The sequence below is a fragment of the Abramis brama genome (assembly GCF_963993115.1).
Source record: "Abramis brama genome assembly, chromosome: 19".
NCBI lineage: Eukaryota > Metazoa > Chordata > Actinopteri > Cypriniformes > Leuciscidae > Abramis > Abramis brama.
Window position 1 is genome coordinate 17124477 of NC_139981.1, and position 12105 is coordinate 17136581.

At 35.0% G+C, this 12105-nt stretch overlaps 1 protein-coding gene across 1 annotated transcript in view; it reads left to right on the forward strand.

Annotated features, from left to right (window-relative positions):
* Positions 1-663: 663 nt before the first annotated feature.
* ptpn20 (protein tyrosine phosphatase non-receptor type 20) overlaps positions 664-12105 on the forward strand; it is a 34355-nt gene continuing 22913 nt past the window's right edge. Inside the window, exons 1-16 of the mRNA XM_084093266.1 lie at positions 664-730; positions 3579-3726; positions 3823-3983; positions 5215-5280; positions 5450-5629; positions 5718-5793; positions 8488-8577; positions 9176-9251; positions 9333-9477; positions 9575-9646; positions 9800-9974; positions 10085-10220; positions 10706-10844; positions 10931-11083; positions 11248-11433; positions 11582-11741. Coding sequence (XP_083949392.1) covers positions 3603-3726; positions 3823-3983; positions 5215-5280; positions 5450-5629; positions 5718-5793; positions 8488-8577; positions 9176-9251; positions 9333-9477; positions 9575-9646; positions 9800-9974; positions 10085-10220; positions 10706-10844; positions 10931-11083; positions 11248-11433; positions 11582-11741 — 1939 coding nt within the window. The 5' untranslated portion in view covers positions 664-730; positions 3579-3602. The remainder of the gene's footprint in view (positions 731-3578; positions 3727-3822; positions 3984-5214; positions 5281-5449; positions 5630-5717; positions 5794-8487; positions 8578-9175; positions 9252-9332; positions 9478-9574; positions 9647-9799; positions 9975-10084; positions 10221-10705; positions 10845-10930; positions 11084-11247; positions 11434-11581; positions 11742-12105) is intronic.

Consider the following 12105-nt stretch of genomic DNA (forward strand, 5'->3'; position numbering starts at 1 on the left):
TAAACACCACTTATTTTTATATGCATTTTTATTGTAAGTTCCAGTCAAGATGCAAATGTAAGCAAAAAGTGTGCAAATGTTTAATTGTGTGTATCCTAGATACACACACTTAAACATGTGCACACTTTTTGCTTACATTTAAGCAAAAAGTGTTAGCAAGTGCTAGCGTTAGCAAGACAAAATAGTATTTTTTATTAAAAGCCATTATATTCCCCAAAATGTTTTAAATGTAATTTGTACTACAGAATGTTATTTAACAAAATACATGACATGAGATGTGGTGAAAAAGAATTAGAATTCTTCTGTGAATTCATTGTAAGGGAGGAATAAAGGACATCAGTGGAAATGCTACATATTCAAATAAGCCTAAAAGGTTGACAAAAAAAAAAATGTTCCTGCTGACTCCTTCATCCTGTTCTGTCACTGCTCATCTAATCCAATTGAGCTCTTAGCTGTAGTCTAAGAATAGTTGTTCAATTTGCAAAAAGTTTCGAAGACCCACAGACATCCGTTGCTTCTTAATGATTAGACATGAGTAGTTGATCAGTAGCTAAATGCATTTTGTATGGTTGTACAATACTGCAGTATGCTGGAGCAAAGGCTGGGTCACATGTGGTGCTTGGTAACAGAAGGTAAAGGAAACATGTAGTGATCCACTGGATTAAAGTGTGTGCACTGGGACTAAAGGCATCAGAGGGAGATCAGGACCTAATACACTGAATGCTAGAAGGTAAAAATCTATTCATATTCCTAAAATGAAAGATTACACTTAGTAGCTTTAATTAGTGTGATTTAAAATTCATGAAGTTGTATGTTAGGATTAAACAACATATTCTGTTTGTAACTGATTAATGCTGACTTGGTTGTGCTGAGCTGTGATGTATATCTCAGACTTTTTATTTAGTCAGGGAAGGCCTCGAACCTCTCGATCAGTGAGTATACACAATGCAAAAAGAAGGATAAAGAAAATTCACTCTTACTTTCCTTATATATAACCGGTAAGCTTATTTATTTGACCACTGCTCCTGTCAGTATGTGGCACAAAGACTGTGTTGTTTATTGGTATATCCTCAAATTTGATTATTGTAGGAATGCAGTGAGAATTTAGTGTCTTGTCCAGAAGAATTTACATGTTGAACATCCAATACTGAGTCTGAGAGAGCTCAAACGTATTTTGAATAGCCTATATTCTCTCTCTCTCTCTCTCTCTCTCTCTCTCTCTCTCTCTCTCTCTCTCTCTCTCTCTCTCTCTATATATATATATATAATTTAAAATCTGCTAAGGGGTAATAATGGAAAAATGGCTTTAATTATTTTTTTGCTCTTATATGACTCTTATATGCTGATGTAATATATATTATAAACTTGACGTGATTTTTATAACATGTCGTTTGATCATATCTTCTCAGTTGTTTAAAATATTAAGGCAGTTATCAAAGTTTGATGAAATGTTGTTAAATTTTGCCAATAAAAGATGATACATTTTTACATGATTTGTTGCGTTTAATTAACCCAGCAGATTTTGACTCATATAATTGGTATGTTTATTTATTTAAGTGTTTTTAGCATTTGTATGCTTAAACTAAGACAAAATTAAGCATGCTATTTCTGAAAGGCTACAAAAAGAAACTCAAGGCTTCCTGTAATGTTCAGACACACACATCTGCAGGTCCTGCTTAACCTTCTTTGGAGTTCAAGCTCATTATAGCAGGGGTATGTTTTGTTTGTGTGTGTGTCTAACCTAAATATTTGTAGTTCTGTCTGATCTGACTTGTTGAGGCAGTGAACAACATCAGGTATCCATAAATTGGATACATTTTAGTGAGGTTTTTATTTAATTTTTTTTAACAAAAGTGTTGAGTCAGCCTGTTAACAGAGGTTATATGTAATTAACTATTGTGTAATCTGCCTGTATTGGCACCTAGACCTGATCTAGTTCAATATAATAAACTTCAAGAGAGCTGAACATAAGGTTTTGAAATAAACTACAAGCATTCATTTTTGCCTCTTATTTAAATGAATTTTATATATTTAAATGTATTATATAAATGATCCTGCTGCAGTAATTACAGGAATATCATTATTTATTAGAGCTTCCATTAATTTGACAGTGTAGCATTTTACCTGGACCTTTACCTGGAGTAAAAGTGGTTGCAAAAAAATAAATGTCATAAGAGTCATTACAGCCTTGATGGCTGATGTTGGTGACATTTCTTGGCACATTTACTTTAGCAGTCACCTATTATCCAGGTCCTGGCATCTTCTTATGGACATCTTCTTATGTCCCACTTCTCGTGCCAGATTACTGTAATCCTTAACTTTTCTTTCTTTTTAGTGCATTGGCTTGTGGTAACCTTGCTTTAAAAATGTAATCACAGTTTTCTATTAACAGCATTGAAAATGTCACTTCCACAATGTGACATGATTAAGAGCGAAAAAGTATATGCAATGTGAAAATGTAGGAGAGGATTAGACTTTGTTGATTTGGGAATTGAATTGACGATTATATTGCTAATGTTCTCATGTTACTTCTCATGTTACTGCCTCATAAAGACGAATTGCTTGTTGAATTCCTTATTTGTAAGTGATTTTGGATAAAAGCATTTGCTAAATAAATAAATAAATGATTGTATCATGGCTTGAAAGGAGGGCTTGAGACATCAGCTGAGAGACATGATTGTAATTATTATTTTAAATAATGAATTATGCTAAATAACATTAGGACTGTGCTTAGAAAATCAGTACTGTCATTTTTTTCATGACACATCACAGCAAAATGAAACACTTAAAGACCAGCTAAATGAATGAAAAAGTCACTATACTAATGGTTTATTAAATTATCTTCCTCATATACCAAAAAGGCGTGTATAGTGAAGTTAATTTCATTGGTGCTCTAGCAAGCTATTTAGATTTTTGTACTTTTGAACACCAAATCAAAAAGAGTTTTATGTACTAACTGGGGCATTCTTTTGAGAAGTGCATATTATTGATTAGTTTTAGGAATGTACATGGCATGCAGTTGATAGGAAATGTCTCCCCCTGCTTTCTGTCTTGTGTAATTACAGTGAAACACACTGGAATAAATGAAAAGACCTCAGGCAACTCTGTATTGTTCAATATTGTAGCAGGTGAAAAAAAATATAGATGTGAATTAGAATTACAGGATATAAACAGGTATTTCATATAGGGGGAAAACTGGCTAAAATCTTTTGGCATAACTTGTGTAAAAGATTTAAAATCTGTATGTTTGTAGCTTGCTTTCCTCCAAAAAGGATCTGAAAAGGTGTCCTCTGAAGTCCAACCTACAGTGATTATGCAAAACAATTGGCACATTCTCGCCTAAACTTGTTCTTTCGATAGTTGGAATGAAGTCAGCAAAAGATAAAAATAGATCATTGTAGACAGATTTAGATTTACACATCACACATTATAAATATGTGTATTACACAATATTGTTATGAAACATTGATGATGAGAGCAGAGTCCCTGCTGATCACTTTGTTTAGGCTCCATCCTCTTCTTTCAACAGATATGTCCCCTCCTCCATCAGCCATTTAGCTTGTGTCTCTCCTTCTCAGGTATCCGTCTCGCGACTCTGCAGGATGAGCAGCACATTTGTGACCCTCGCAGAGGTGCTGGAAGCCAGAGGAGGACCGCTGGAAGAGGACGAGGTTTGGTCCCTCCTGCTGGGCTCGGCTGAATCACTTGTAGACCTGTCTTACAAAGGTAAAATGTTGACCTTGCAGTTAGTGTTTTTTTTTTTCCTGCTGGTGAAGAGTGCAGTCCATGCAAAATTAAATGAATGTGGGTCTGTTTTTCTAGGTCACAATATCTGCAACATTATAACTCCTGCATCACTGCTCTTGTCTGCGACTGGGACACTGGCGTTCAAGAACTGTGCGATGACAGATGAGGTTTGTGCCTTCACAGCCCCAGAGATGCTGCAAGGCCGTGCCATTTCCACCAAACTAGCCATGGAGAAGGTCAGTTTCATTCAGCGACATCAGGAGGTTATTATGCACTTAACCTGCAAAATCTGATTTCTACGGACACACTGGCAATATAAACTGCATTGGCTTGTACATATACAGTATATAACACTTATTAGCTAATATACATTTCAAATCAAATCAGCTTCTCATCACAAAATGACATTATTTACAGATATATATTAATATACAGACCCTCTTAAATGAGCTAATGCACTCTTTCCTGTCAGGCAGTGGGAAGGCGCCCTAAAGCCACCATAGGACACAAAACGCAGTGAAAATCTGCTTAACTTACTCTTGTATATGTATAGGGTTTGGCCTAATTCAATCACTCACAAGTGGAATGTAGCACTTAATTTATTAGCCAATAGCTAACGACAGACATTATTTATTTAGTCACAACTCTCAGGGGTTTTCTTTTAGATCTCACTCGTGTGAGGGACACCCATCCTAAAATGCAAAAGGCATCTCTTATAAACACCCGATTTATACACTCGGAAAATAATTAATATTATAAATCTAAAATTATTATTTACTATAGTAATGTACTGTTAAATGTATTATTTATCTTTTATTTTATCTTATTTATTTACAGTACTGTTCAAAAGTCTTAGGCATGTTAGTATTTTCACCCCCCAAAATGGTTTTAAGCCAGTTATTTATAGTGTGTCAGCATGAAATATCAGTTTACATGTCAAACATTCATTTTGCCATTAATTGTAATAATCCAGTGAGATTTTTGTATGCACAAGGAGTCTAACAACAGCCGGTATGGTCCACACGGAGATCTGATCTCACCATCATCGAGTCTGTCTGCGATCACATGAAACCTGAAAACCAGAAACCTGGAAATGGAAACTGATATTTCCTACTGACACACTACAGCAAAATATATAAATAACTGGCTTAAAACTTTAACTGTGTGAAAATACTAACGCGCCTTTTGCACAGTACTGAATATTAATCAACATTTTTATTTATTTATTTTAATCTTATTATTTATTTATCTTTACATTTTACAGTTTTTCTTTAGACTTTTCCACAGACCCCCTTGCGACGCCCCGGGGGGTCCCCGGATCCCAGTTTGAAAATCCTGACCTAGTGTGAAATTTAGTCGGAATGTAGAGGGTTGGATTTATTTTACAAAAGTGTTCTTCTTTATTGTTGTACTCAAGTTGAATGCTCACAGAAGAGATACTGATGTTTTGGGTGTCGTTTCTTCCAGATAATCGTGTATTCTCTTGGTATGACTCTGTATTGGTCAGTTGATTATCATCTCCCTCAAAACCAGGTCAGTTTCACAGAAATCTGGGTAAGAAATAAGAAAGTAAAAACAAGATGATAAGTAACCATATATAAGAACAAGAATGAACAAATACCAGTGAAGAATAAGCTAGCTACATTATCACCTTTACTTTCCATCTGAAAATATTGTGGAAATGTGTTTTCTGCTTGTTTAGCCCATTCAGCTAAGTGACTCTCTCAACTGCCTTCTCCTGAGCATGTGTGAGGACATGGCCCATCGGCGAGCCAACCTGAACTCCATCTTGGAATCGTGTGAATCGCACCACAAAGCGTCTCTCCTGCCTCCTCCTAACAAAGTCATCAAACAGCTGGTAGAGGATGTCTTCCGAGACTCTGTGAGTTTAAAAAAAAGCGTTTATACCTGAAAAACTGATCAATTTATAAAAGTGGTAGCCAAGGAGTTCATGAGATCTTGATTTCCAGGTGGATCGAGCTGCTTTAACTGAAAATGTTGTGCAGTTGAGTGGGAAAAGTCAGATGATCAGAGAAAGACTTCATGGTAGGAACCTTGAATCTCAAATTCCTCTGTTATCCACTTATAGTTGTGTAAATACTGTAAGAAGTGTAGTCAAATAAGTAATAGTAATTTTAATAATAATAACATATTATTATTTTATATTATTATATATTTTGTAATATTTAGGGGCCAAGCACCAAAGGTGCATAAGCAACTATTGTATCCGTTAGTGTTCTTCTTCTTCTTCAGCTCTTGAAGTCTATAGCAGCCCATAGAACGTATGGTAAAAAGTTGTGAAATTTGGCACACATATAGAAGACAGTCCAAGCATTAACCATAGCAATTTTGGAGTCTCTATGTCAGTCCCTCTAGCGCCACCAACTGTCCAAAGTTTTACTTACATTTATGCTAATAACTTTTGAACCGTAAGGGCTTGAAACACAATTCTTTTTGTTAATGAAAAATTTCCGCCATTTTGAATTTTCAGCAAAAGTGTCATTGGCACCATGCCCTGAAGGTACTCAAAAAGTTTCGGGGCAGCGCCACCTTAAGGTCAAGAATTATTATGAAATTTAAAAAAATGCTAATAGCTTTTGATTTTTGAATTTTGCGTATTGTAATGAAACTGTTCTTAATAGATTCTTTTGGTCATACGAAAAAATAGGTTTAAAAAAAAATCAAAATGGCGGACAGGAAGTTTAGCTGACTATGACAAAATTGGTATCTATGTTGCTCTGATTTTCACAAAAATGTAATCAGGTTATCCTTAGACCTTGCTGACAAAAAAATAAATAAAATAAAACCCATGGAATTCAAGTTAATTCCTCAAAACTTTCTCCTCTAACGTGAGAGCAAATTTTCAGAACAACATGCCAAAATGGACATGAGGCTATATCTCTGCAACACTTTAGCATATTCTGACTGAACTTTGTTTTTGTTATTACAATCGTGACCTGATGCAGTTTCGACGCAGTGCCACATAGTGGACACTAAATATGATTATTATTATTTTTTTATTCTGAACAGTTTGAAAATTTCAAAAATTGTCACCAAACACTGACCACACCATATCAATTTGGTGTCAGTGCCACCTATTGGTCAAAAGTAATAACAAGCAATTATGTCACATTACAATTTTTTGTATTTATGGGCTTGTATTTATGGGCTTATGGGAACCATTTTGCTTAAAACCATCTCCAAATGTCTTTACTTATTTTGCAGTTGGTCTTTTTTTAGTTGATTTTTAGCTCCTCATTCTGCCTCTGTGGTGCTTGGCCCCTTAATTGCTGCTTGCAGCTATATTTTAAAATGTTATTTTTTATATTTGAATTATTTAACATTTTAAAGTATTTATAATGCATGTACATTTGACTTGATTTTTTGATATGTAATAATGAGTCTACGTAGCAGGTATTTATAGACAGTGGTTGACGAAGTACACAAATCAAGTACATAAGTAAAAGTACAGATACCCTATTAAAATATTACTCCTGTAAAAGTATACTCATTTTCAGTTTTACAAAAGTACTTGATTTTTAATGTACTTAAGTATTAAAAGTAAAAAGTACTGATTGATGAACCATATATTTATATGGTTATGTATTTATATCTAGCTAGGACTAATCAGACTAGTCAGTAGTCTGCACTAATGAAAAAGATTAGTGCATACATTAAATATGTATTGCAAATAAACAAACCTTTTATTTTATTAACAGCACTTATTATACACTATCAAAACATTAAACTAAAATATCAATTTAAGTTACTGATAATTCAAGTGTGCAAACAAGTTAAATAATATACCATAGTATTTTAAATTTGGGGGAAATCAAATTTGTGTAAATGTGGCAACAATAAAAATTCAACACAAAGTGTGCATATCTAATGGGAAAAAAGCTCAATGAGGGTGTTCAACCACAAAACAATTTTTTAAAAAGGAAGGAAAAGTTGCCACACCACAGCTCCAAAAATCTCACCACAGGTGATGTTTCGAGCCCAGTGGCTCTTCATCAGTCTGAGCCATAAAAATACAATGTACAGACGTCACATGGGGCAAGATGTGTTAACCTTTTAAGAGGAATGCTATGCAAACATACTAGTTTTTATGGAATGTAGCAGAGTAAAAAGTACAATATTGTGCTTCGGAATGTAATGAAGTAAAAGTAAAACTTTCCCAAAATAAAAATACTCTAGTAAAGTACAGATACTTGAAAACGTACTTAAGTACAGTAACAAAGTAGAAATACTTTTACACCACTGTTTATAGAAGAGTTTTATCGTGTCATGTTACAATCTTTGCACGTCAGATCCTTTGCATAACAGGTCTAAGTGGGTGTTGATGCCACACATTTGTCTTAAAACCTGTCCTTAACAAACCTTTCAGTGGTTAATCCAGACATAGTCCTTGGATTATAATGTTTATCCTTATATTATATTAAATCAGTAAAACCCTGCAGGTTTGACGAACATGTGCGTAAGAAAGCACCATTGCACCAATAAAATAGTGTCCACAATTGGATTAACAGTTTAACCTAAACCTGAACATGGGATTACAAAAGGTTGTAATCAGGCTCAAGGCATTGATGCTTCAATGCAAACCTATAAACATAGTGCTAATATGCTTGGCGGCTTTCCAGAGCTCTTATTTGTGCAACAATGGGCAGTATAAACTGCTGTGTGTATACAATGAGTGCACAGTATACATTGTGACGGTAGTGATCAGGTCTCTTGGACCAGGTAAGCGTGGACCATATCCTGGTTATACAGAGGGGAACGGAGCTACAGGAGAGACTCGCAGACTGTCTCTGGACTCTGAGCTAAAGCAAGGTGAGCTCATACACTGCTTTTCAAAAGCTTGTGTTTTATGTTTTTGAAAGAAGCCTTATACTCACCAGTGCTGCATTTATTTGATCAAAAGTATAGCAATATTGTTAAATATTATTACAATTTAAAATAACTGTTTTCTACTTTTATATATTTTAAAATGTAATTTATTCCTGTGGTGGCAAAGCTGAATTTTCAGCATCATTACTCCAGTCTTCAGTGTCACATGATCCTTCAGAATTCATTCTAATATGCTGATTTAGTGCTAAAGAAATATTTCTTATTATTATACTTTTTTTTTCAAGATTCTTTGATTAATAGAAAGTTTAAAAGACCAGTATTTATTTGAAAACATTATGAATGTCTTTACTGTCACTTTCAATCATTTTAATGCATCCTTCTTTAAAAAGAAAACTCTCACTGACCCCCAATTTTTTAACATCAATTTGTCAGATATTTAGATTGCATGTCAGTTTGTTAAATTGTGTATCTTATATTTTTATTTTATTTTATTTTTTATTTTTGCTCAGCATTTAGACATACAGTACTTATTTTCAGTATTCAACCTAGCTGATTTGTTTTTTTTTGTTTTTTTTTCCAGAAATTTCCCATCAACAGAAAAGCTGGTCTCTCAAAAGTAGACCTAGTCAGACCACATCCAATCAGGGCTCAAACAGGTTGGTAGTCTTGTTTTGCACTTTAAAATGAGCTATTAGTGCTGGTTAATGACAATCTTCTTTGATACTTTGGTATCCCAGATCCCCACTGGGGCTTCACCACAGACGAAGCACAAGTTGTTGGCTGTCCCGGAGTACATGCCTCAACAAGAGTGAAGCCCGACCTTCTAGTCCCTGTATTACTGTTAGTGAGTCTGCAGTCAGCCTCTCCCAAAGGAAAGCTAAGGTAATGTGCTTAATATCTGTGTTGTCCTATAATATGAATGCTGCATCTTATGCTAATTTAATAGTTGTTAATTTTTTGTTCCATGTTTTAATTGTAGAGTCTTGGACCTGAGTTTACCAGGATGATTGATGAACCTCAAATAGTTTTAGAGCTGCCAGGATCTATAGTGGTAAACTCTGTTTCCGTATTTTTGCTTACATGTATAATGAACTTCATTTTTAAGTGTTCAGCACTTTTGTTCAGCTTTACTGCATTCTAAGGTTGCAGAGTTTGTGTCTCTGTATATTTATTGTCTTCTCCCTTTCTCTTTCGATCGATACAGTCAAAGAAAGGCAAGTCAGGCTTGTCTCAAAGGGAAGTTAACGTGGTCATGCCAAATGAACAGTGTGTGGCAGTGAAATGTGACATCAAGTCCCGCGGGAGAGATGTATTCGACATGGTTGTGGCACATGCTAATCTTGTGGAACACTTTTACTTTGGCCTTGCTTTCACTGATGGTAATGCAGTCTTGTGTGTGTTGTTAATGACTGAAAGAGAATCACGTCTTTATATTATCCACACTTTGAGCTTTCTTGCAAAAGTGAATAATTACATTTTTCTCATTTAGATGGTGAATATTTCTTTTTGGACCCTGAGACAAAAATCTCAAAGGTTGCCCCAGATTACTGGAAGAAAGTGGCTTCTGCAACATTTACCCTTTTTCTCCGTGTCAAATTTTTCCCTGATGACATCTCCTACATATTGTATGTCTTTTTTTTTTTACTGTTAACATATACAGTACATATTTAGATGGTCTGTTTAAAGACCCCTTGATAACAGGCTTTTATCAATGTCTGTTAGGTTTGGGGTCACCCATGTGGTAGTGTACTCCAAAAATAAGCTGCTTTTTAGTACATATAGGCCTACACTACCTTTTAAAAGTTTGGGGTCAGTAAGATTTTTTTGTTTGTTTAAAGGTTTGTTAGCAAGGATGCATTAAATTGATCAAACGTGACAGTAAAAACATTTGAAAATGGTACAAATGCAGCCTTGGTGAGTCTTTCAAAATATTAAAAAAATCTTACTGACCTCTAGTTTTTGAACACATTTAAAGAAGTCTTTTATGAAAGAAAACTGCTCTTGTCAAGTCATGGGGCCTTTAATAACCATTATTCCTAATTGTTTGCAATGAAATCTTCTCCTTTTATTCTAATGCTCACTGTTTGTTTTTGTCTTTTCATTTTAAAAGGCATAGACTTACACGACACCAATACTATCTCCAGCTGAGGAGAGACGTTCTGGAGGACAGAGTGTACTGTAACGAGGAGACTGCATTGTTTCTTGCTGCTCTCGCACTGCAGGCTGAGTTTGGAGATTATATGCCTGAGGTGAGTCAGATATTAATGAGCATTTTAATTTTCAACTGACCTAACTAGACAGTATTTTGAGAAATCAAACTCTTTGACTCTTTCAGGTTTACGGGAAGAACTATTTCCAGACGGAACAGTACATCTCTAAGAGAGTCACAGAGAAAGTGGCCTTGCCCTGTTTGAGAGAGGAGTTGCCAAGGTTGCATGCCAATAATGCCCAGATGCTTCCAGAGGAGGCTGAGATGGACTTCTTAAAGGTTCTTTCTTTCGGCCTTCAGTCTAAAATGACTCTTCTAAAGCTTATAAAACTTAACAATAAAACAAATGTACTCTCAGATCAATATAATTGTACTTTTCTTCAAATTATTTGGATGTTGGATCATAGTTTTCATTACCTCATGTGTCTTTCATGCCTTTATAGATTGCACAGCAGCTACCAGAGTACGGGGTGCTGTTTCACAGAGTAGCCCGTGAAAGGAAACCTATTATTGGAGAGCTGGTTTTGGGAATTTGTGCCAAAGGTATTCTGGTATATGAAGTCAAGAACAATTCTCGGATGTTAAGCCGCAGATTTCATTGGACAGAGACGGACAGTCTGTCAACAAGTGTGAGTTTACGGCTGTTATTTGTGTGGCTTATATATAGCTCTTTTTTTGTTACTTCATTTAGTCCAGTAACATGCTATTTCAAGTTAAAACACCTACATGATGTTTTTTTGTGAAGGTTTTAATCATGTTCTGTTATTCCTGCCACAGAGACGAAAATTTACCATTGAGTGCAGCCCGAGTGGGAAGAAGCACTCTTTTGTGACGGAGAGCTCAAAGATCGCACAGTACCTCCTGAACCTCTGCTCAGCCCAGCACAAGTTTCACAGTGAGATGACCTCTCGTCAGCTGACCTACTGTTTAGCCTCAGGTGTGTAAAATCATTTGTGTATACAGTGTCATTTGAAGTTGAATACTTAGAGTCCAACAGTCTGGACTCATTTTCATACAAATAGAATTTTAACACACTTTTATCATTACAAATGATATGTTTATCTTTTCCAAAGAGCATGCTATGCTTCAATGGAATCAGATTTTAGGTTTTTTGTTTAAAGTTGTTTTAACATTTTGCATAAATAAATAAAATTACAACAACAAAAAAATCTTACAATTATTATAATAATTTGGCATTTTAAACCTGTTTGTTTTCCTTTTTATTAGTTCATTGTTTTTGTCAGCTGGAAAAGATTTGTTAGTTTTCTTAGGATCATAAATAACCTGAATTTATTGGACTT